This window comes from Balaenoptera acutorostrata, chromosome 12, assembly GCF_949987535.1.
Source record: "Balaenoptera acutorostrata chromosome 12, mBalAcu1.1, whole genome shotgun sequence".
NCBI lineage: Eukaryota > Metazoa > Chordata > Mammalia > Artiodactyla > Balaenopteridae > Balaenoptera > Balaenoptera acutorostrata.
Genome location: NC_080075.1, coordinates 88216415 through 88241702, shown reverse-complemented (window position 1 = coordinate 88241702; position 25288 = coordinate 88216415). Strand labels below are relative to the sequence as shown.

At 42.2% G+C, this 25288-nt stretch overlaps 1 protein-coding gene across 3 annotated transcripts in view; it reads right to left on the bottom strand.

Annotated features, from left to right (window-relative positions):
- Positions 1-25288, bottom strand: part of MBOAT2 (membrane bound O-acyltransferase domain containing 2) — a 123487-nt gene that overhangs the window by 72085 nt on the left and 26114 nt on the right. Inside the window, exons 2-3 of one of the 3 annotated variants that reach the window (XM_057558284.1) lie at positions 10416-10561; positions 5449-5526 (exon numbers count right to left, since the gene is read on the bottom strand). In XM_057558284.1, the coding sequence (XP_057414267.1) occupies positions 5449-5526; positions 10416-10561 (224 nt within the window). Of the gene's footprint in view, positions 1-5448; positions 5527-7794; positions 7887-10415; positions 10562-25288 lie in introns of those variants that run through there. The other 2 variants (XM_007195665.3, XM_057558285.1) reach the window with 2 other exon arrangements.

Genomic DNA, 25288 nt, shown 5'->3' with positions numbered 1-25288 from the left:
AAGTGTCTTGCAGAGACGGAGCATGTCTTTTTATCCATCACTGGGTCCCAGCATCACGTAACAAATACTTGTTGCATGACTGACTGTCTTAACATCTCCAACTCAGCGGTGCCTATCAGAGGGTAAGGACCACATCGCCACTGTCTCTGAGTTTCTGCAAACACTGTGGCACACAAGGTGTTTGTTCAAACTGGTGGGTAGCTGAGCCATGGGACGGTGGGGTTAAAATCACCTTCTTACAGCTTTTACAATATCATCCCATACAAACCTTGGCAACCCATTCACAGATGCAGTTTTACTCTATGTATCTACCTCTTTTTCATGTTTTCTTTACGTCATTTGTTTTGGTGAGAATTACTTGCCAGGTTATAAAGACAATACTTCTGCTTAACTTCTCAAGGTCATCAGGCTCTCCTGTGCTTCCCATGTTAACTATCCCACATTTCTGCTGTTTATTTTTAAATAAGGGCAGTTGCCTTGTGCCGTGTTCCAAAATCTGAGACTGTTTTTTGGAAATCGAAACAAGCTTCCCCGTAGAAAAGTTAAAAAACAAAAAACACAAAAATGCAAAACTAACATGAAGGGCACTTAGGTTCTCACGCCCATCCACAAAAGCTTATTGAGCCCATCAGAACACCACGGGACCCAGCCACACTGCGCTACCTTCTCCAGGGAAAATGTCTCCCAGCCCCAGCTGCGAGCACCTGAAACGCATTGATATCCTCCTTCCTCTTCTAACCAAGTGAGAAAGGCTCTCCCTCCACCCATTCCCCCATTCCCATCCCTTCTGTTTCTCCCCTACACTCCACTCTCCCTGGGAACAGAGATCCAAGCAAAGCCCAGGAGATGCTCAGTTCTGAGAATCAGGGCGGCTACAATGCTTGTTCACAAAATTCTCACGGGGCAGCCCTGAGATGGTGCACAGGGATTTTGAAGGAGGCAGAGACCGTGGCCCAGAAGCAAGAGCTCTAGGAGGCTACTTGGAAAGGGCTTGCTGTCATGCAGAAGTTATCATTCATTCATTCATTCAGTAGACACCTACTGGGAGCATACAACCTCCAAGGTGGTGTACAACATTCAGAAAACCAAACAGGTAAGACATGACTGCCGTCACTGAATTTGTGGTGTATGAAGGCAAAAGACATTACTCCCCTAAGCATCTCACTGTAACTGAGGTCATCCTTCCTTGGGTCAAAAATGTGCATCTTCATACTTCGCCTAGCAGGTACCAATTCCATCTCCGGATTCCTAAGAACAGCATATATACTCCCTTTAAGCATCTGAAGACAGCTTCACGTCCCCCTTCAACACCTAGATTTCCTTCCTTCGAGGGCACTGCAGGTTTTCAACGTTCCTTTCGACCCTTCATTCTTATAACTAAACTCAAGAAAACGTGGATGCATCTGAACATCTATAAATTTGCCTAAATGAGAAAATATACAAAACTCTTGAACCAACTGTCAGAAAGCATGCTACTTTAAGACTGATCTTCCTTCTTGCACCTCCCTTTACAATGTTTTTTATCTTTTTAATAGCTTTATTGAAGTAAAATTTACATGCCATCAACTCACCTAATTTAAGTGTACAATTCAATGAATTTTAGTGAATTTATACAGGCAGTTTTGCAACCAAAAGCCTGCTGGAATTTTGACAGGCATTGCATTGACTCAATGGATCAACTGTGAGAGAATTGCCATCTTAACAATACTGAGTCTGCCAACCCACGAATGTGATGTCTCTCTCCAGGCTTCAGGTCTTCTTTCATTTCTGTCCGCAAAGATTTTTATTCTCAGTTTAGTGGCCTTGCACTTCTTTCAATAAATTTATTCCTAAGCATATTATCCTTTTCGATGCTACTGTGAATGAACGTTTAACAAATTTCACTTTTGGACTATTTCAATATGTAGAAATAAAAAGAATTTTTGTGTACTGCTCTTATATACTGTGATTTTACTATTCCCTTTATAATTTTTTTGAATAAGATATTTTTCATTATCGCGCTAAGTGTTAAACATCAAGTCCTGAGTCCTGCATTATTTCACTTCCCTTTCAAGCAAAAGCTATGCCAAGAAGGCGAACATTTCAACCAGCTTTTTAGAAACCATCTGCTTCAGAACAATAATCCAAAGTAAATCATTAATAAACAAAGTTCATTATTCCATTTTTTGTGCCATAGCAAGTTTAAAATTACCACTTGGCAAACCTTATTTCATATTTTTGAAACTAACAGGAAGAGTGTGTGTCTGCCTTCCTCTCCTTTTTCAAATCCCTGTGGCAGAAGTGTGCTTAGTATATGGTCCACCCGCTTTTTTGGTAAAGGAAGTCTGATGGAAGCACAGGTCAAGTGCGTTGTTCACATACTGTCTATGTGCACAACGACACAACTGAGAAAAGCCGTGACAGAGGCTGTGTGTCCTGCAGAGTCTAAAATATTTGCTATCTGGTCCTTTACAGACAGTTTGCCAACCCCTGCTCTCAGGAACACTGGTCAAATCTGTGAAAGTTAAATTCTCCCCATACTAATTAAGGAGAATCAATATCCTAAGATATAGGACCTTCTATCCCTAAATACTCTTTTTCTTCTTGCCTCTAACACTTAAGGTTTTCAATTTTTTTCCTCAAAAATTTCAAAGCTTATATGAAAATAAGCTTTGAATTCTAGAATAAATTAAATTTTAATGGTAAATTAAAAAGCACTGAATTCTAGAATAAATTAAATTTTAATGGTAAGTTATCTAATTATGGATCAGAATAAAACAGCATACATATAAGTGTGAAATAAAGGGAGCTACAAAAATAAAGTTTATATTAAAATATTTTAATTTACAAATGGATTTGTTACAGAGAGTGCAAAAACTACACTATGAACAGCTTACAAAGTATATAAAACAAAGAGATCCAAGAATTTTTAAACTGTTAAATACTCAGGGAGTCCAAATCCTTCACTTAAAAAGATTTAAACCCTTGTTATTCAAAGAAACATATTACACATACCATGTAAAACTAGACTGAAAGAAATAAACAGAACTGTATTATACATAAACAATAACTCTAGACCACAGAGTAATGCTATAAGCCCCATCTAGTATATTTGAATGAAATTCTGAAGTTTGGACCCATTAAATGTTTTAAATTAATGTAAAGGCCTAAGTGAAAAGGGGGGAAAAAGCATGTACGGATAACAAGAAAAAAAAACAAAAAGGAAAAAGTAAAGCCAAACAGAAAAACACATCGGTATAAACTGAAATTGAAGGGAGCGAAAAGAGATTAAAATACACACTTTCTAACTTAATTACTCACCTACTCTTTGTTGCCAACGCTAGCAACTAACACGGCAAACCCATTTATAATAGCCTGCTCTGTGGATGGTGTCAAATTCTAAACACGGGCAGCATATATGCAAGTAGCACTTTCCTCCTGACCGCTTACTGTAAAAGAGCAACAAAATCAACTGTACCCAACTGTGTGTCTCTAAGGCTGCACCTTCCGACAGAATCTTCTATGACCACAGAAATCTCCTCTGTCTGCCCTGCCCAGTCCAGTAGCCACCAGCCACCTGTGGCTGTGGAGCACGTGCCACGTGGCCAGTGTGGCTGAACGACTGAGCTTCAGGTGTCAATTAATTTCAATCTAGAGGCCACATGCGGCTAAGGGCGCCATACTGGACAGGGTCTGAAGCCTTAGAAGTTAACTTCACAGGCTGCCGTTGCCTTTCAGAGAAAGAAACAATTTCCTTTGACCAAATATGAATCTACTGGCCTTTCCATTTAAAAGACTTCTGTTTACGCAGGGAAACACAGTTACCTGTTTTCAGTGATCTAGCCAGACTTTCCTTCTTCTTCCAGATTCAAAACATACAGCTCCTTTTCTCAGATATTAAAGATAGTACCGCTTTGAACCTGCCATCTGTATGAGATTTTATAAATAGGGTCATGATGGTATAAAAATTGCTTCAAATGATACACCATCAAAATATTTTACTCTTGGGGCTTCCCTGGTGGCACAGTGGTTGAGAATCTGCCTGCCAACGCAGGGGACATGGGTTCGAGCCCTGGTCTGGGAAGATCCCACAGGCCGCGGAGCGACTAGGCCCGTGAGCCACAACTACTGAGCCTGTGCGTCTGGAGCCTGTGCTCCGCAACGAGAGAGGCCGCGACAGTGAGAGGCCCGCGCACCGCGATGAAGAGTGGCCCCCGCTTGCCGCAACTAGAGAAAGCCCTCGCACAGAAACGAAGACCCAACACAGCCATAAATAAATTAATTAATTAATTTAAAAATATATATATATTTTACTCCTCTTATAAAAATTGAAATCAAAACACCAAGAACCTGGAGTACTGCAGCACAGAAGGGAGGGGGAAATCAACGCAGGTGGCACCAGTGGAAATCGAGGGAAGACATTGGGTCAAAACAGAGTGGGTGACCCATGAGTCAAACACCGAAGATGCAAAATAGAATGAGATTTGGAAAAAAGCTAATCGATTAGTTACAAGTCCATCATTCCTTGTACAGAACTCTTGGAGCCACATGTATGTCAGGATTCAGAGACATAGTGCACCACAGATATCACAGAACACCCCCAGCAGGAGCGGCCAGCAATATCTGCAGGTACCCGGCCCCTGGGTGTTCAACCAAGTAAGCGTCGCACACCTCGACTTTCCAGTGCACATCTCTGGCCCAGACCTCCACGCCGCCTCCCCAGCATCGATGAACTGCCTCACAGACACCCCAAAGTCAACAAGCACTTATTCAGCTAATACCCAGAGTGTTTGCTACATATGAAGCACTGTTTTAGATGACTATATACCTGTTTGAAACGCTTATCCCCTACACATGCTCCCCACCTCCAGGGTTCTCTACACTCAGAAAACAGTGCTTCCATCTACCTGGCTGTTCACACCAGGAACCTGGAGTCCTCCTGATACCCTTCTTCCCCGTCAATCACTAAATCCTTCCAAATGTACCTTCCAAATCTCTCTCCAATGTGTCAGACTCACTCCAACTCTCCACTGCTGCCACTCCTAGACTAAGCCAACAGTCCTTACCTGGAGGTGGTTATGCCCCCCAAGGGACCTGTGAAAATATCTAGAAACATCCATGGTTGTCACAACTTGGGGAGGAGGTACTACTGGCATCTAGTGGGCGGGGGCCAGGGAAGCCGCTAAACAACCTACAGGGCACAGGCCAGTCCCGCGCATCCAAGAATGATCCAGCCTAAACTGTCACTAGAGCTGAGGTTAAGAAACCCTGCTCTAAGTAAATAGAAGAGTGCTGCATACCAAGGGTTTTATTTTTGTATTTATGACAGTTCTTGAAAAAGTGATCACAATTTACAATAATTTTTATAATTATTATTAAAAATAATAATTTTTAATGTAATAAAATTCTACTTGACCCAATTCTATTATGTTGGAATACGTATTATATGTGAATAAAGCGAGCACTTACGTGTGCATGTTCTCCACTCCGATTATGATCATGATACAGTAGGAAATTCCACTTTGTACAAGAAAATGTAAGGCATACCTGTAAAAAGTAAGAGCACTGTTAGAAGAGCCCACTCACAAACATCAGATTGAAATAATTTAGGCTAAAAAGTGCTTATCTATAACACACAACACTGCCAGGTAAAAAAAAGGAAGCAAACCTCCAAAGCCTAAAATTCTGTGGATACCCTAGAGAGGGAGTCCCGTCCCACAAGCCCCACAGGAGCTGGAAAAATAAGACAAAACCCCATAAAGCCACACTTGGGGCCCTAGCATTCCACGTTTACCAGCTACATGAAAGCTCTATGGGGTCCTGAGGCTCAAGGTTTACAGCTTTTTCTATAACTCAGGAACAGGGATGAAAAAGAGTAAGAAACCTGGATTTCAGAATAGTCCTGACAGAACATCAGTTTTTGGCTTACCCAAACTAACTTCGCCAATACAGCTTTGTATCTGCAGTTATCTTTTCAAGCATTACTTACAAAATAGCAAAAAATACTAAATATTAGAATTCACTTAAAAGCAGGTACACCCGAATTTATTTATTCTGAAAACATGGTGGCTCAAGTCAAATAAGCTTCCTTATACAAATCCAGTCAATCCTTAATTTGCAGTAATCTATCTACAAAACGTTCTCACTGAGATGACACAGTTTCTTCTAACGTTCTAATGTAGAAATCTACCATTAAATGAGAGAACTAACTTATCCACTCACGTCACAAAATTCAGGCAAAACATGACTCAGATCTCTGGTTTTAAAATCCATCCAAATTATCCCTAAGATTATGCATACATGTGCACACACACACACACACACACAAACACAAAATTTCCATCTTCTTTCCCCTTTGACGGCATGAATAATGTATGAAAAAATTTTCAAATCATTGTATACAATTTAAAGTATTAATAAGTATCTTAAGCTATGATTAAAATTACTTTCTAACCTAATCATCATAGAATAACAGGCACCTCCAATGTGGAAAAGCTACTTAATTTTTTTAAATTTTCCATAGAAATATTACAAATAAGAAGTAGGCTCCAAGGCAGGCCCATAGAAGAAACTTATTTTACTCATTGTACAAAGAATGTCTGTCAGTCTGTCTACTTGTCTCTTCCTCTGCCAAACACACACACACACACACACACACACACACACACACACACACCCCGAAACAATGTTGGCCTGGAATGCTACTATATAACCAAAGGACCAGGAGGCAGCAGAAAAACATATTTGTGTATAAACTGAAACAGAAAGAAGCTAAGAAAACATGATTAAAACACACACTTTTCAAATTAATTACCAGCTCCTATTTATTGCCAGCACTAACGGACTTCATGTGAAAATGCTGAAGTGGCCTGCTGGACACCTGCACAGGCTTTATTAATTAGAATAGAACTCATTAACGATAAATGTCTTAAATGAAAAAAGATTTTGAAGACTCTTGGGGAAATATCTTTCCTTTCCTACTGAATAAATTTCCTTGGAACATGAGGGATATATGACAACTTAGAAGCTAAAAGTTCTATGCTTCAAACAGCGACGTAGTTCCTTCTATCACTTTGAGACGCCCACTCCCCAGGCATCGCCATTCAGGTGACAAGCTTAGCGATCTTCTGGAGGGCAATATGACACTCTGCCAGTTGTACAAGCCTTTGTTCCTGGTATAATATAGGTCTGTCTGTACAGAGTGGACCTGCATTGCCCTCTATTTCACTGGCCTCCACAACAAGCATCAAGTTGCCTGTGCACTCAATCATAGCACTGGTGACTTTCCCCGTCATTTCCCATCCGCAGCTACTCCACTTGCCCTTATTAGAAAAATGAGCATAGTAAGTACACAGTAGCCACCTAGTACTTTTCAGGATTAAAAGATAACACACGAAAAGTGTTGACTGGGTTATCTGGCACACAGTACGCTTTCAAATATTAAGTATTATTAGGGAGGTAAAAATGCAAGCAAGAAGGTATCTTAGAAGTGTATTATAATCCAGCCCTCATCATTTTAGAGTTGAGGAAACTAAGTCCTAACATATACCCAGTTAGTACCCTAAGTGACATTGAGACTCAAGTTGTTTCCTCCTGGGCAACTTATCCACTGGCTGATTCTTCACAGGGTGAGCCGAAGTGGAACCCCATGGACTGTGGATCATAATCTTTCAAACAAAACAATCCTTTATCCCCAAACTTCAGTTTGTTTTTAGATATCACATTTTACATATGTTGAATTTCAAATCACACTAAAGGCAGGTATAAAATTTATTTTTAGCAAAAAAAAAGAGTTTTAAAAAGGTTGAGAAACACCTCTTCAATTGTTCCACTGATCTTTACTGAATGTCCATTTTCCGAAAGGCACAGAACTGGTCACTGGGAATAAAGAGTCAGGGGATACAGTCTCTGTCCTCAGAGACCTTCCAGTCTAGAGAGAAAGACATACTTTAATACTGTATGATAAACTGAGGAAGAGATTGGATAAACATAAACATTTCTAATCTGGACCACCGACTGGACAATGGTAGCAACAGACCATAGTCACAATAACGGTCTTGACCCTGAGTAACTTTCCCTGCTCACAAGGAGCTGGCTACTGTGCTGAGCCCCTTTCTGCAGTATTACATCTTTTAGTCATCACAACCATCACTGGTTCCATTTTACAGATGAGAAAAGTGATGCTAAAGCGGCTGAATAACATGTCCAGTCACACGGCTGCCGCCGAGGCACCCAGAGTGGAATCCAGGTCTGTCTGGATTCAGAGTCTAAGCTCCAGTCTGTTACTCTACACTGCTGTCAAATAGCTAAATAAGTAAATAAAAGTATAAAGTAATTCTCAGTTAATAGAAACTTATAGATGATGGTTCAAAAAAAAACAAAAAGCTGAGGCCAAATACAAGTAGGTAAAATAGCCAATTATATTTAGACAACTCACTAACATATGTCTTCCAAAAGAGAAGTTGTCAAAATCAATAGGAGATAGGATTACCTTTGAGCCTAAAAAACAAAGTGCTAAAATGCAAATCAGAAGGATACGCTACTTCCCTACTCATTCCAATTAGCAGAGTTATCTTTTACCTGGCACAGAGGCACAAACAAACTCTTTTCCCAAAGAAAGGAATATAAAAATTTTCTCCTCCAAGAAAAGAACAGAGAACTCTATTTAAAAAAAAAAAAAATCCTGGCTATCACATATAATTTGAAATACTTAGGACCACCTGACATTAAGGTGGGTTCCTCGGGACACTGTGATAAAGCACGTGAGAAGGCTTCACAGCAAGAAAGCACCCCGTCGGTAAGGACCTCCCCTCTGGCAGTCCTCCAAGTCACACGGCCCCAGGAAACACAGCTGACATCTCAGTCTTCTACTCTGTGTCCACAGACTGCAACGTGAAGGGTGTCCCGGAGTTGGCCACTCTGGACGGCAAGCCTTCCCCGACCCCACCTCAAAATATGCTGCGGAAATACACACTGAACACCAAGTATGTATGGGTGAAATGCGTAGACTGGGATATGCTTGAAAATACTCCAGAAAAATAAGTTGGAGAAAGAATAAAATAAGAACGGTAGAATTTTAGTAATCGTTGAAGCTGGACAATGGATATAGGAGGGTTCATTATATTATTTTCTGTACTTTTGTATTCGAAAGGCTCCATAACACAAAGCTAAATACACACACACACATACACACTACCCCCATGACATGATTTACAAGAAGTTTAAATAGAATCACCTGAGAAACCTAAGAAAACTTTGATGACATAAATTTGATGTTATCAAGGAAGTGGAGAAACCATGCCTAGATCTGATTTAAGAGATCCCACTGAAACCCCAAGGACTCCACACACACCTACCACTGGCGGGGCCTATCAGAGGACTGGTCACAGGGCAACATGGCAGAGACTGAATAAATTATCTCTGATTTTTCGTGAGTTTCTAGGACACATGTGGAATTGCCAGAGGCAGAAACTAGATTAAGAAATACCAGTATATTTCAACCCACCCAAGAATCAAAAACAACCTCCTAGAACAAATGCAGAGGCATTGTCAAAGTCCAACAGCCCACAGCCCACAACAGAAGCTACTAAACCACAGATCAAGCGACTACATTTCCATCCTCTCAGGGAATTTCCATGTCCAGCAACAGTCTGCCGAACAGCAAACCTAGAAAGCCTTCTCTGGGACTGTGTAAACATAGCAAATGAGCAAGCAGCATAAGCTCTCACTTATGAAGAAGGAAAATTCGGGAGAAATCATAGAGCAGAGGGTCCTTCCACTGAGCGTCTCTGCTGTTTCGTGGAGACACTGTGCTCTTCTCCTGATACCCTCTGTCACATACAACCACCGTCACCTGGGACGAACAGGAAGTGACAGTGTTTCTGTATTGATTCACAGCCCTGACAATTAAGAAGGGAGCTAAGTAAAGGAAACACACGTACACACAGCATCTGAAGGGCCATAAATAAAAGCTTTCCATGCTAAATAATTCTTCCCCGCCGAAAACAACCAAACAAAAAACCTCTTTTGGCTAATGGCAGAATCTAAAGAATGGTAATAGAGTTCTATCAATGGGCTTTACCAGACTCTTAAAAGCCACTTGCACAGAAAGAAAAAAGCTATTTTGAATGGATCATTTGTCTTGGCATAAAAGACCTGCAAAACAGGTGAAGGAGCTACTCATGACAGAATAAAATGTCTTTATATCCTTTTTCTTCATCTGTCCTTTTTCATAAGTTATAAATAATAAATTGCTCTCTGAACCCCAGCTGAAGAGACAGAGCCCACTCTCCACTCATTTTTTTATATTAAAAATAAAAATATAAAACTTTTTAGGTAACTATAAGAACAAAACCCTACATAATGTATCCTTCTACACACTCAATTCACAAAGACGTCCAAAGTCTTCATTAAATATGATCAAAATAATTACTTACCATCCAAAGCAAAAAAGTGCAAGATAAAGGCCCAAAAGGGTAGCAACGACATGTCTTATAAAAGAGCTAGTTTTGCTTGAATGTAGGTAAGTTCGAAACCAAATGGCTGCTAGCAAGGCAAAGAGTTGGCACACTACAAAGTTGACCTGTAAAGAAAAATTAAAATTTCATATTAGCAACACAGACTTGAATTTTTCATTTGATGTTACATTTAAATTCTTAGGACAAAAACACCAAGGTTACAGAAAATTAAGATCTCCCAGTTTACTAAAGAAACGAAACAAAAATCGGGGCGTCTTCCCAGGGATGACAGCCTCAAGTTCAAAGTGAAGGGCTGATGCACACGTGGGTGCTACACTTGGCAGGGACGTTGGCGCCCAGCGTGGGGAGAGGCCTGGGGGGCCCCTGGAAGAATCTGGAAGACACAGGGATGCAGACGCAGAAATGGAAAGCACGGGGTACCCTATGGTTTGAGGGAAAGAGAAACTTATTTTAATGACTTGGGCGACCCTGTAACTGGTAGAAAAGAAGAGCTCTGAGTTTCTCCAAAACTCCTCTGGGTCAAGATCTGGTCAAGATCCCCGAGAGTCTGTAGAATGCACCCTCTTCCATTTGGAGTTCCGTACCATCCCTGGCGAGGGAGTGAAGGGGATGCTGCTGGTCTGAAACCACCACTGAAAGGAACCAAATGTCTCAGCTCTGGGGGCCTCAAGCACTGGTCCAGGAGGCAAGCAGGTGAATAAGAGAAAGGAACCTCCAGAAAGCCATGAGGGGTAGCGTTCACCCCCAAGGCCACCAAGGCAAGTTCTTAAATGTCCTCATAACTGACCAGGAACGACATCGTTCTCAATTTTCAGGAATGCATACAAGCTGGCAATAGTGCCGCGGCTCTTTTCTCTCCCTTAACATTACTTTTGCCCTTGCAAAATGATAAAATAAAAAACTACAAATAAGACTCCCCTCTGGTGTTTAAAGACTCAAGAAAAACCTGCATTTCTATCTCTTATGAAGTAGATTCTCATAGAACGTTAAGGAACACATGCCTTAGAATCTACAAATACAAGAAAAATCCATTTGACATTAGGAACTTGTAAGAAACGCATTTAACAACAACAAAATCACTGTTGCAGGGACCTAAATTAGGAACAAATCACACTATCTACATGTCGATGCTGCCACAGATCCACAGAGATATCTCTGCCTAAAGACACAGACAACTATGTGCTTTTTCTTGCATTACAAGGAGAAAAACAGTTGAACATTGTTGTACACTGTCTGAGAGACCATTGTTCTTTGAAACAGCTAGACTTAATACAAGCAAAATGTCATTCCAACAGGTTCTAAGCACTTTTTCTCTCCTACAGGGTTCCAACAATATTTTTTTAATTAAGCAAAAAGTAGATATACCAGAAAAATGAATATTGACATTAATAACTACTCACATCTACAAAACTTCTTACAGTTTAAAAACTTTCAGATATCTCATAACTAAACAAAAATGTATGGAGCATCTACTCTGGGCAAAGCATGGGAAATCAAAAAACGCATAAGCCCCGCACTAGCCCTGGATGGCTTTAGAATCTAATGAAAAAAGCAAATACGTGCACAAGGAACTTCAACTCAGTTATTAAAGACTATACAGAAAGTGCTTTGAGGACACCCCAAAGGAAAGAGCATGCAGGGCTGACTGTCACAAAGTTGGGGACATAAGACCTAATGATAGTTGATCTCCACAAACATCCAAGGACTCGCTCCCTCCCACTCCCTCCTCCTCTCTCTCTCTTTTCATATTTGTCTAACATAAAACAAAGTGTGAACTAATACAGAAGCATTCTAGAACCACTGACATACAGAATTTTGTATCTTTGTAAACATCCATTTCAACGTTGTCGTCTTACAGAAAATGAGACCAGATCTCACTCCAGACACTGAATCAAAATCTTTGGGGGCAGGCACAAAAGTCGATAATTCAAAAAGAAAAACACAGGTCCCAATCGTCCTCCAGGTATGAGAACCACGGTGTTGGAAAATTAGAGAAAGGGCATTTTCAGCAAAAACAAAACAAAAACAAAAAACCCCAATGTGAAGGAAGCACTGAGGCTTGAAAATGCAAAGCAGCAGGGTATAGTGGGGACAGCGGGAGATGACGTCAGGATGGGGGTGGGTTCAGAGAGTGAGGGGCTTTGCATGTCGTGCCGAGGTGTTTATAGTTGAGCCCATAAGTGATGAAAAAACACTGACAAGGACTTCCCTGGTGGTGCAGTGGTTAAGAATCCGCCTGCCGGATGCAGGGGACATGGGTTCCAGCCCTGGTCCAGGAAGATCCCACATGCCGCAGAGCAGCTAAGCCCGTGCGCCGCAACTACTGAGCCTGCACTCTAGAGCCCGCGAGTCACAACTACTGAGCCCATGCGCCACAACTACTGAAGCCCACGCGCCTAGAGCCCGTGCTCCGCAACAAGAGAAGTCACCACAGTGAGAAGCCCGAGCACCGCAACAAGAGTAGCCCCAGCTCGCTGCAACTAGAGAAAGCCTGCGTCCAGCAACGAAGACCCAATGCAGCCAAAAATAAAATTAATTAATTAATTAGTTAATTAAAAAAAAAACACACTGACAACTTAACATGTGACCCAAGCTCTGCTTCTGCAAAAGAAGGACCAGAATAAGGAGTGTGTAGCAACAGGGTGCAGGCCGCTGCTGTTCCAGCCTCCTTGAGAAAGCAGGGCAAGGAGACAGAGAGGAAAGAGCCAGTTCGAAGGACACTCCGGCCACAGAGCCACCGGGACTGGCCACTAGACCAGGGCCTGAAGGAAGAGGAAAGGCCGCGAGTCATCAGTGGATGACGACATGAACCAACGCGGGGAAGCGTGGGTCCTAGAGGAGAAAGAACCCCCCTCGAGCACGCTCAGTTTGAGAGTGTGCAGGGGGCAAGCATGCTCGCTCAGATGACGTCTGCGAGGCGGGTCTGGAGCCAGCAGAGCAGATGCGAGTCTGGGAGCGATGGACACGGCGGAAGGAGAGCTGTGGACAGACAAGGGGGCCCAGGGCAGAATCCCACAGCAGGCAAGTCACAGCCGGGCCAAGTCACAGCAGCAAGAACGGGCACACTGTGCGTGGGCGGGGCAAGAGGAGGCTCGAGAGGCCATGGTCACGGTCAGGTCACAGGGCACAAGATCCAAGACAAGCCACCTACCTTGGCAACTGCACCGTTATCAGTGAGCTCGGTGAGAGCATGCCCAGAGCAGAAAGCCACATTTCACAGATGAGGAAGCTAAGTCCCAGTGTTTAGGTAACCCGTCCAAATTAATACGGCCTACGAGTAATTCATACGTTATCCACTAGTGGCCAGGACAGCTGTGCAGGAGACACAAGATGCGTGAAGCGAGATCCTGCTCTGAAAGCACGCAGAACTAGGGTACAACTGAAGCACCAGGGAGAGAGCCCCGGGAGCAGGTGCGATTAAGTACCCCGACCTGGGGGAGCAGCCAGAGGCACAGCTGGTAGCCGGGCCTTGTAACTGGGCTGCCAAGGAGAAGAAGGATTCGGCCCGTCAGACAATGGTGGCAACTCCAGGAGGAGGGAGCAGCAATTCGTATCAAGAAAAAAACCCTGTAGGAAATCCAGGTGGGGAAACCCAGACTATCTGTTACTTTCCATGGGAAACAACAGAATGGGTAGACACCCAGATGTTCAAATAGCTGTTGTGAAAGGTCTTAAAGGTAAAACTTTCCCATATCTTAGTCATTCTTTCACGGGTGGGGTAGGGCTGGGGAGGCAAATGAATACTGTAGACGGAAATAGAGCAAGAAAGAACTAACAGACCTACAAGGCATGGACATCCATCACTTCACGGGCTGGCACTTTCCACTACGTCCCGCCTTCAATCCTTGAAGCAAGGTGCTACTTCCCCAAGTTTACTCAGCCAACTCAAGGTCACTTACAACACAGGTGAGTACCCCAGGCTCTAACCCATGTCTGAGTCTAGGCTGTTCAAGGGCTGCCTCTCTACTTCTAGAGAAGATCTGAAGGTCCAACTTGATTGCTACAGGCAAGGCCATATAGAGAATTTGCGATCCGCAAAATATGTCCATCCTAGCTAACAAAATGCCACCAAACGGCTACTTCCCACACCTAATACACACAATAAAAGAGAAGCCATGTTGAGCTTGCGTACATTTGTTTTGGTTTGTTACAGGTCAACCCTTCGTACAAGCTTTCTTCCAAATGGAAAGAAATATAGACCCAAAAGGCTTTATGTTCTCTTTTTCAACACCATTTTGTTGAAAATGTACCTATACAAACGACCTGACGTACCTCAAAGAAGTGCCCCCAGAAGTATGGGAGCGGGGGTGGGTGGGAGGGGAGGCAGGGCACAGGAAGGGGAGAGAAGCAAGGGTGGAAAATCTAGCTACACGAAGATTTTTTTAATTAGAAATTTAACTTTTGTGAAAAGCTGCACACAGAAGTACCTATGAAAGCAATTGTTGTAGACCAACCAGAGGATGCTCTCTAAGGAGCATGTTCCACGTGAGATGGTGAGAGAAGGATTTTCTTCAACACCAAATGACGTGGTTCAATCTCACAAGTCAGTGTCCAGGCGTGCAGGGTGAAAGCTTACTGCTCAGTAATTTATGCCACTCCAAAGAAATAGCAACAAGATTCACTTATTTCTAAGGATATTCAAAGAAATTATTAATAATACCCCCAAACAAATTTGCAGAAGCATTTAGGGAGGGAAGGGTCCAAGACAGTGACGTCGGAGGCCCCGCCGCTCACGTCCCTCCACGGACATACCAAACCAACAGCTACACCTCTTATGAAAAAGTGTATAAACTGCCACCCACGCCCCACAACAGTTAATTACCGCCACATCAGAACTAAGCATTCTATAATAAGCCAACAACTGACTTATAGTAAGTTGAGAGTGAAAAAACTTAAATTTCAAAGCAGCTCAAGACGAACAAATACCATACGATATCACTTATATGCGGAATCTAAAATATGACAGGGCTTCCCTGGTGGCACAGTGGTTGACAATCTGCCTGCCAATGCAGGGGACACGGGTTCGAGCCCTGGTCTGGGAAGATCCCACGTGCCGCGGAGCAACTGGGCCCGTGAGCCATAATTACTGAGCCTGAGCGTCTGGAGCCTGTGCTCTGCAACAAGAGGCCGCGATAGTGAGAGGCCCGCGCACCGCGATGAAGAGTGGCCCCCGCTCACCGCAACTAGAGAAAGCCCTCGCACAGAAACGAAGACCCAACACAGCCAAAAATAAATAAATAAATAAATAAATAAAATAAAAATTAAAAAACAAATAAATAAAATAAAATAAAATATGACAAGTGAACTTATCTACGAAACAGAAACAGACTCACAGACATGTGGTTGCCAAGGGGGCGAGGGGAGTTTGGGATTAGCAGATGCAAACTATTATATATAGGATGGATAAACAACAATGTCCTGCTGTACAGCACAGGAACTATATTCAATACCTTGTGTTAAACCACAATGGAAAAGAATATGAAAAAGAATGTATATATATATGTATAACTGAATCACTTTGCTGTACAGCAGAAACATTGTAAATCAACTCTACTTCAATAAAATTTTTTTAAAAAGATGAAGTGCAATACTCAACAAATTAACAGAAGTACCCCAAAATCAACTGCTGCCTCCGTATCTCTATCAATGGAACATAAATTACATCTAATGTTACTTTTCTATTAGTATAAATGGCTGTTGGGTAGCATACTTACATTCTTAGCCAGTGGCTCCCAAGATAAACAGGCAGTCTCTGGGAGACCCTGTATGGGCGGAGCTGGGGGAATGAGGCACACAGCCTGTGGCCAAGGATCACAGGGGTTCTCAAGGCCCCACAGATACAATCTTTAGCATCCTCAGCACTGTGCTTGCACCTACCGGTGTAAGTCCAGCTGTGTAATAACCACCTGCATAGCTGATGAGAAATAGATTCTTGAATACTAGCCCCAGAATTTTTATTCCCCTGGTCTGAAACAGAACCTTGAATTCTTTTTTTTAATTCCGCAGGCAAAACTCGTGTGCTCTATGTTTGAGAAATGTGTCCTCACCAACCAACCTCAAAGTCAAGTAGATACAAGGGGGCCCAAAGGCAAGGCAAAGAACCACTTGTATCTTCAGGAAATAATATAAATTAAATCCATATAAGATACCATTATGTATCGACCAGACTGACAAACTTTTTAGGTCTGACAATACTAAAGTAGACTATGGTGTAGAGCAATGGGTCTCACACACGCTAACACAGCCACTTGGGGAAACACCTCAGCACCTTCTTACAGGACTAACGATACTCACACCCTAGGACCCAGCCACTCCACAACTTAGAGGTATAACACGGGGACCAGGAGACATGTTCAGGAATGTTCAAAACTGTGCTGTTCATTAACAGCCATATGCTAGAAAAAAACCAATGCCCATTAACAGTAAAATGGCTAAATACATTGTGGTGTATTCATACAATAGGCAACACACAGAACAATGAAAATGAAAAATTACAGCTTTTTATAGCATATGGACTAAACTCAACACACAACGCTGTATGAAAGAAGCCACACATCTCTTGAATTTAACTCAGAGGAACACGTACAACATAAAAACATATGTTTATAAAAAGTTCCCCCAAACAAGCAATAAACCATACTGTTTGGGGATGCCCGCATGAGTGGTAAAACTATAAAGAGCATGAAATGAATATCACTGAAGTCAGCAAAGTGATCATCTATGGAGGAAGGGAACAGGTCACAATGAGAGGCATACAGAGGGCTTCTGTGTGCTGGTGATCATCTGTTTCTTGCTCAGGGTGGTTACAGAGATATTGGCTTTCTAATTTTGTGTTAAACTTTACGTAATAGCTGTGGTAACATTAGGTGCTGTAATAAACAGACACACACAAAAAATATGCAATGGCTCCAACAAAATTGAGGTTCAGGTAACGGTCTAGAGCAGATATGCCTGGTCAGTGGGCAGCCCTCCCGGGCAGATGCTTTCGGGGTCCTGCCTCCGTTCTGTGATGCCATCATCCAGAACCTCATCGTCACTGCATCCGGCCTTCGGAAGGGAGACGTGAGAGGATGGAAAAGGCGCACTTGTTTCTAAAGAGCCCTCGCCTGAAAATGGGACATGGATCATCGTCACTCATACTCACGCACAGAGCTAGTCACAGAGCCCGACCCACTGCAAGGCTGACCAGGAAACGTGCCAGGACAGGAAAAAAACTGACTTCTGGGGAAGAGCTAGCAGTCTCTACCACACCATTCTCTGGAAGAAAACCCCAGTAACTGGTAACAGTGGTTGCCCTTCAGGGTACAGGACAGAGGTAAAGGGAGACTTATTTGTCATTGTACAGCCCTGTCCAACTTTTTATTTTGCACCATGGACATGTATTAACTACCCCCAAATAAATGGTTTAAAAGTAATTCATGCTGGGACTTCCCTGGTGGCGCAGTGGTTGGGAACCCGCCTGCCAATGCAGGGGACACGGGTTCGAGCCCTGGTCCGGGCAGATCCCACATGCCGCGGAGCAACTAAGCCCGTGTGCTGCAACTACTGAGCCTGAGCTCTAGAGCCCACGAGCCACAACTACTGAGCCCACGTGCCACAAAACTACTGAGCCCGCGAGCCACAGCTACTGAAGCCCGTGCGCCTAGAGCCCGTGCTCTGCAACAAGAGAAGCTACTGCAATGAGAAGCCCGCACACTGCAACGAAGAGTAGCCCCCACTCGCCACAACTAGAGAAAGCCCACGCGCAGCAACGAAGACCCAACGCAGCCAAAAATAAATAAATAAAACTGATTCTTTAAATAAAGAAAGTAATTCATGCTTCTTTTCAAATTTCCAAACCAAAACCTGAGCACCAGGATTTAAGACTGTAATCATCTCATCTCCCTGCACTGAGTCTGCATCACTAGCTTCATCCTACTAAATTTAATACGACGGCAGCCCCGTCTTACAGCATATAAGCATTTTCAAACATGATTAGGCCACTGCCACAGAAAAACAACTCTTTCAGGCACAGGGTAAATGAAACTCCACTCCTACTAGAAGCAACTTTGGTAAATTAAACTCATTTCATTCAACAACCACAACCTCCCCATAAATAGTAAAAGTGAATCCCAACCAAAACTTTGGGAAACAGGTTTTTATAAACTGCCATAAAAATCTACAGATTCGCCAAAAGAATGACATTCTGCACAAAATTCAAACTGGACACATGAACGGAATTCTTCCCTGCATCCTCGTCTATCTTATCATTCTACCCAATTGGCTTGCTTCCTCCAAGGACGCCTATCTTAGTTAACGGGATCACCCCGCTCCTCAAATAGAAACTATGGAACCGGTACTCATACTTTTGGGCTTCCAGAACACTTTTTAAATCAGTTCTATACAGCACTTGTCACTTACTGGCCTATTAGTCTGACTTTCCCTCTAGACTGTGAACTTCTCAGGGCTTGGGAACAAATCTTATTCATCTATGAATCCCTACCCATCCCAGACTGCAATGCTTGGCTCCACCTGTGCTTTTAATTTACTGAAAGAGTGGAGGAAAAATATATGCTTCAAGAGTTTGCCTAAATAGTATAGACTATTACGAATTTAACAGCTCATATTTTATCTTCTTCCTTAGAGACTTAAAGCCTTAATAATAATTGTTCCAATTAGAAACTCCATAACAAGAAATAAGAAATAAATACGTAAGCATAAAGGTGCATTCTACTCAACATTCTGTAAACACTGTTTAGGTAGAAGAAAGCACAGACATGGCAGATTCTGCACTCACAAAACTTAGAGGTGGGCAAGAAGACACACAAATGAACTATAACAACGGTGGCGGCCAGGCAGGTTGGGAGGCAGAGGCATGCCTCTCGGGGCTCCATCCTGCCTCCTGAATTACATGGCAACTGCCTACCCGAATCCCACATAAACAAAGCACACTGGGTTTAGCCAGCAAAGCCCCGTGTCCACCAGGACAGGGCCGGCCCTTAGATACAACTTTCTCTCCTCTTCCTTCCCAGACAACAGCACAGACAGCTGCAAGGCGAGAGCCCAGACATCCCCTAACCTCCTACTCTGTGCTAAATTTGACGGCGTTAAAAAGAGCCAGACTCCCGGGGGTTCATTAACTGACAGATCCTGAAGTATATTCTCAGATCATCCACAGAAACCAAAAAGTAGTAAGCTTTTTCAGAGGCACCGAAACAGAAGCAGAAAGCAAGTGATTCAATCAAGACACCAGAGATTAAAAGGACACACCTCTTACCTACAAGGTTAATGAGAGTTTATTTAATTTCAGTCTTGCCATCTATATAAGATTCCTATGAACTAAGAAGGAATTTATTTCTATCTGCTTGTAAAATTAAAAGGTGCTAGATTAATTGCATCCACAACTGCTAAATTATGAAACTCAAGTAAAGGCAATCTACAGAAATAAGCTGAATCCAGATGAAATAAAGTCACCATACACACATCCCAAAATATCACACAGAGCACAGACACAAAGAAAGGGTTGATCTGCTTCGCATCAACACCACTTGTCAAACGTACTCCGACAAATGACTGAGGAGCTTATTCCTAAAAAGGATAAAGGGGAAATAAATATAAGAACAAGGAACCATCTCCCCTTTTATTAGGAGCATTTGGGGCGAGAGAGAGAGAGAGACTCAATATTTATCTCTTAGGTGGTTACAAATAATATTAGCAAATCAGAAGACTTACTAAAGGGAAAAAGGAAGAGGAGTCTATATTCACAATGATGTAATAAACAAATCCTAGTACATCCATCCAAGAGGATATTACTTAGCAAGAAAAAGGAATGAACTATTGTGACACTCGCAACATAGATGAATCTCAAAAGAATTAAACTGAGTAAAAGAATTCAGAAAAATGAAGAGTGCAACTCTATTTATACAAATTTCTGGAAAATGCAAACTAATCCATAATGACAAAAAGCAGATCAGTGGTTGCCTGGGGATGCAGGGCAGGGAGAAGCAAGAGGGAGGTATTACTAGGGGACACAGGGAAACTCTGGGGTGATGGAGACGTGCATTATCTTTATTGCAGTGGTGGTTTTATGGATGGATGCATATGTCAAAACATTCAATTTTACATTCTAAAAAGGCACACTTTATTGTGCGTCAATTATACCTCAATAAAGCTGTTTAAATTTTTTTAATAAAAATAAATTCACATTGACCATCATTTGGGTTTAACTGAAAACCTTAACAATGTGATTGAGATTACCTTTGCTTTTGGAAAGATATTTCATTTCAGTTATATATCCTGCTTTGTGGGCAAGCAATTGACAAGCAATTTTGGAAGGAATACAGATGCGGAATACTTAAACGCCTGTATTTCCTTCCCATTCATCACTTTCACGGTTTAAAAAGCTGAAAGAATTTTAGTGAAAATTCCCATCGCTTCAAGCTTCTCACAGACAGCTTCTGTGACTCAATAAATGTCTGATTTTCAGAAAGAAGGAAAGACCATCCAGTCCGACTTCCTCAACTTAAAGGAGGAAACTGAAGATTCCATCCTCTCCCAGGAATTCACGTCTACGCTGCTGACACCTAACTTTGTAATTTTAATCTTGACCTCTCCACGGAGCTTCAGACTCGTTTTTTCAGCTGCCCACTCAACCACCTCCTTGAACGATAATAAGTATCCTAAACTCGCTGCAGTCAAAGGGGTACTTAGTCATCCAGGCAACTTCTCCCCCAGATCTACCCATCTCAGCCAATGCACCAGCACAACTTCAGCGGCTCAACCGAACACCCAGCAAGCACCCACTCCTTACCAGCTTCCACGTCAAATCCATCCCTAAGTCCTTTTAGCTCTGTCTCCAAACTGCATGTGCCATGCATGCCCTGTCCCCATCTCCACTGCTGCCGCCTCTTCTTGCCCGGACGGCCAAGCCCACAGGGGCTCCCTATGTCCCCTCCTGCCTCTGCAAGTTGGGCACTACAGTCACGTGACCATGTCAGGCCTCCTCTTTCAAACACTCCAGCAGCCTGCCCATCATGGTCAACATAACATCTTAACTCCTTACTCTGCCTTCAAAGAGCCGGGCCCCCTTTCTAGCCCCATCTACCACTGTTTCTCTCGCTGGCTACCTTTCAACGCGGGATGTTCCCTCACACACCAAACGCACCTCTGCCTCAAGGCCAAAGCCTCCCCAGCCCCCCATACCTGGAATGCACAAAATGCAGACACTTCGCCCTTCACATCAGAACTCAAACATCCTGTCTTCAAAAGGCCCCTGTATCTTGCAAGCTAAAGCAGCATTCCAATCAGTTTTTAACATATACTCTATCTCATTTTACTGACTTTACAGTACTCATCACTATCTCAAAGTATCTTGTAAATCTGTTTACTTATTTATCATATTTCTAATACCCATTCGTTCATTCATTTCTGCAATGACTATTAGAAGCTTTAGTCCAAATAAGAATAGTGACTTAACTTGAAAGCATTCATATCCAGGGGCCTAGGTGCTACTGGGTAAAAAGCACCCACCCTAAAAAAAAAAAAAAAAAAGAAAAGTCAATTTTAGCTATCCTATTAATTACACAAGGCTTCAAATGATGCAAAGAACTCACTTTTCTCCTGGGCTACCTCATTATCGTCAGATTTCAGTTCAATACAATACCAGCTTACAAATATGTTGATTTGGTTTTGAAATTACATTGCCTCCCATCAAAAATAGTACACTTTTCAATAACAATCATGTCAACATAAAAAGTATTAACTTTTAATGATTAGCTTGGGATCTGAACACCCTGCCTTTGGAATATTTAGCCATTAAGCATTTAAACAACACATTATCTGAATGAGCCAATGTAAGCATGTTTAATTTCTTTTTTTTTTTTTAGAACTTTTAAAGGTTTCATACACTGCTACCCAGAAAATCACAATTGATCATTATGCCTGTTAATGTCATGTAGTTTGAACTATCCTATAGTAAATCATTAAGATAATCACTAGAATGTACATTTCATGAGAACAGGGATTTCTATCTATTTTGTTTACTGTATTCCTCAGCATCTATTTCTGACATATGATCAGCACGTAACATGTGTGTTAAACACTTGCAAACTCATATTTTGTTTTATCTTATTCTGATCGCCATACTATTCCAAATTTATGTGTCACCTCTTCTTCCTATTGCTTGATGTTATTTGAATACTAAGCAGGAGCTAAAAAGTAATTCTGGTATCTAAATCACAGTAAGAATTTGACCTCCAAACTCTGCAGTGTCATCTGGTAAATCAATCACAAGAGATCCACCTGGGTCCTGCCACGTAGGCTGTCCTGGAAGGCAGGACAGTCTGGTACACTGACTGAGCCAGCAAACTGCTAACAAGTTTCTGCTCTCGGGCTAGGAAGGAAGCCACAGCTGGCAGACCATCTGTACAACACAGATTATCAAATATTTACACCAACTCCGAGGTGAATATTAAGCAGCACCACAGAGCTGATAAAGTCACATAATTAAGTCATCAAAGGCAGCGATTTCGACTTATTGGAGGGGAGTCTCTTGAGGTGTGTCACAAGTATGTATTACTAATGAAAGTTAAAGTAGTCAAGTTTGTGAACAACTGACTTTAATAAAGTTTCTCCTCAAAGGAAAAGGCAATCGAGATGCAACTAGTTTGCTGGGAACTACGCATATCAAAGAGCACAGAAATGGGACCATGGTGAATGGCTCCAAGCGTATCACAGCAGGCCGATGGCTGTGGGTCTAAAGTGAGCAGCTCGTTACTACCTAATAAACCATAAACACAAATCCCTGCTCCGGCCCTGACCAGGTAGTCTCTGGCATTCATTACCTCTTCATGCAATAGTTTCTTAATATGAAAAAAAGAATACCCTCTATCTACACTTCTAGATTATGAAATATACCAAACCCCCCCAAACAAACATGATACGTACTTCTGATCCTTGACCTGACATGGTCTGCCTAGCTGGTCAGCTGGTTCAGACCCCATGAGGGGAGCTCCACTTACACGAAGTATCTAGAATAGTCACACTCATAGAAACAGAGAGTAAAATAGTGGTTACCAGGGGCTGGAGGAGAGGGGAAACAGAGAGTTGTTTAATGGGTATACAGTTCCCATTTTACAGGACGAAAAAGTTCTGCAGATCTGTCACACAATGATGTGAATATACTTAACACTACCGAATCATACAGTTAAAAATGGTTAAGATGGTAACTTCTATATCTTTATATATGTTATCACAATGTTTTAATTTTTAAAATTACTTTTTAAAATAAATAAATAATCGAGAATGTCTTCATTGAAAGACACCGTAAGGAAAATGGAAAATCAAGCTACAAACTGGGAAAAGATATTTTACAATACATATAATGGAGAAATAATTCAAATCCAAAACAGAGAGAACCTGTAAAAATCAAGATGAGAAAGGCAAACTACCCAATTTAAAAACAGGCAAAAGACAGGACTAAGCATTTCACAGAAGAGGAAATACAAATGGCCAGGAGCTATATGAAAACACACTAACCTCACTCGTTCAGGAAAAATGAAAATGAAAATCACAAAAGATCTTTTCATACCCACAAGACTGGCCAACATTTATTAACCTGGTAACAACAGGAGCCAGGTGCTGGTGTGGATGAGGAACAAAAGAACTTTTAATACACGGTCGGTGGGAGCGTATTCTGGTATAACCACTCTGGAAAACAGTTTGCCATCATTTAGTAAACTTAAAGATACAATCTCCATGACCATAAGGCCACCAGTAGGGAGATAAACTTAGAGAAACTCTTGCACATGTGACAAGGACACATGAACAAGAACGTTCAGTGCAGCACTGTTTATACGGTAAGAAACCGTAAACCATGCAAACGTCCTTGGACAGGAGACCACAAACAAGTGAGAGTATATTCACACTAGTCCAGAGTGAAAATGTACAAAACACAGCTACAGCTACCAATGTAAATAAACATAACCTGATGGAAAAAGCAAGACTCAGAAGAAAACACACAGTATGAATCATTTACATAAAGATCAAAATCAAAACTGAGCAAAACTAAACGTGATGTTGTTACAGATACACAGGTTTGTGGTTAACACTATGAAGAAAAGCAAGGAAATGATAAACCCCAAACTCTGGAAACCACTCCTCTCCTGGATGAACCCTAAGAGGGGCACCCAGGGAGGTTGCAAAGGTTCTCCTGAAGCTGGAAGCATGAGGGAGGGTTTCACCATCCTCTAAGAGTACATGGTGCTGGTACACAATCTCCTGCAAATCTGATTTTTATAAAAACTCCCCAGACAAGGGAAGACGTACTGGTACAAAAAGGATCTAAAAACAAGTAAAGAGCTTTGGGGGAGAAAAGGAAAAAAGAAGGAACTATAAATTCACCCAAAGTTTTCACTTACTCCATTTTCTAAGTGATAATGGACCAACTTCTATGTATATAGCAACTTAACACTTAAGCCATCAGTACCGCTGGTCAAATGTTACATAATTTGATGTGTAACTGTCAAAGACCTTTAGAAAGTCCTATTACGGCGCCAAATAATATAAATCCCTCAGTCTCCTCTCTTCATCATCACCAGGAGAGGAACCAAGACAGGAAAGCCGGTCACCGCACTGGTCACAGGAGAGGGAGCGCAAGCAGGAGGGGTCCAGAAGGGGCCACAGGGCCGGCGCTCTGCCCGAGAGAAGACAAAAGCCACAGCCGCGGCCGCGTCAGAATCCAGCTTGCAGGAGGCCTCCCACTCCTGCTGGCTTCCCTCTAAGGAGGAGGAAATGTAATGCGCTGCACGCTGGCTGTCTCCGAGGCCCCCAAAATACATGTACACAGTTCCTCG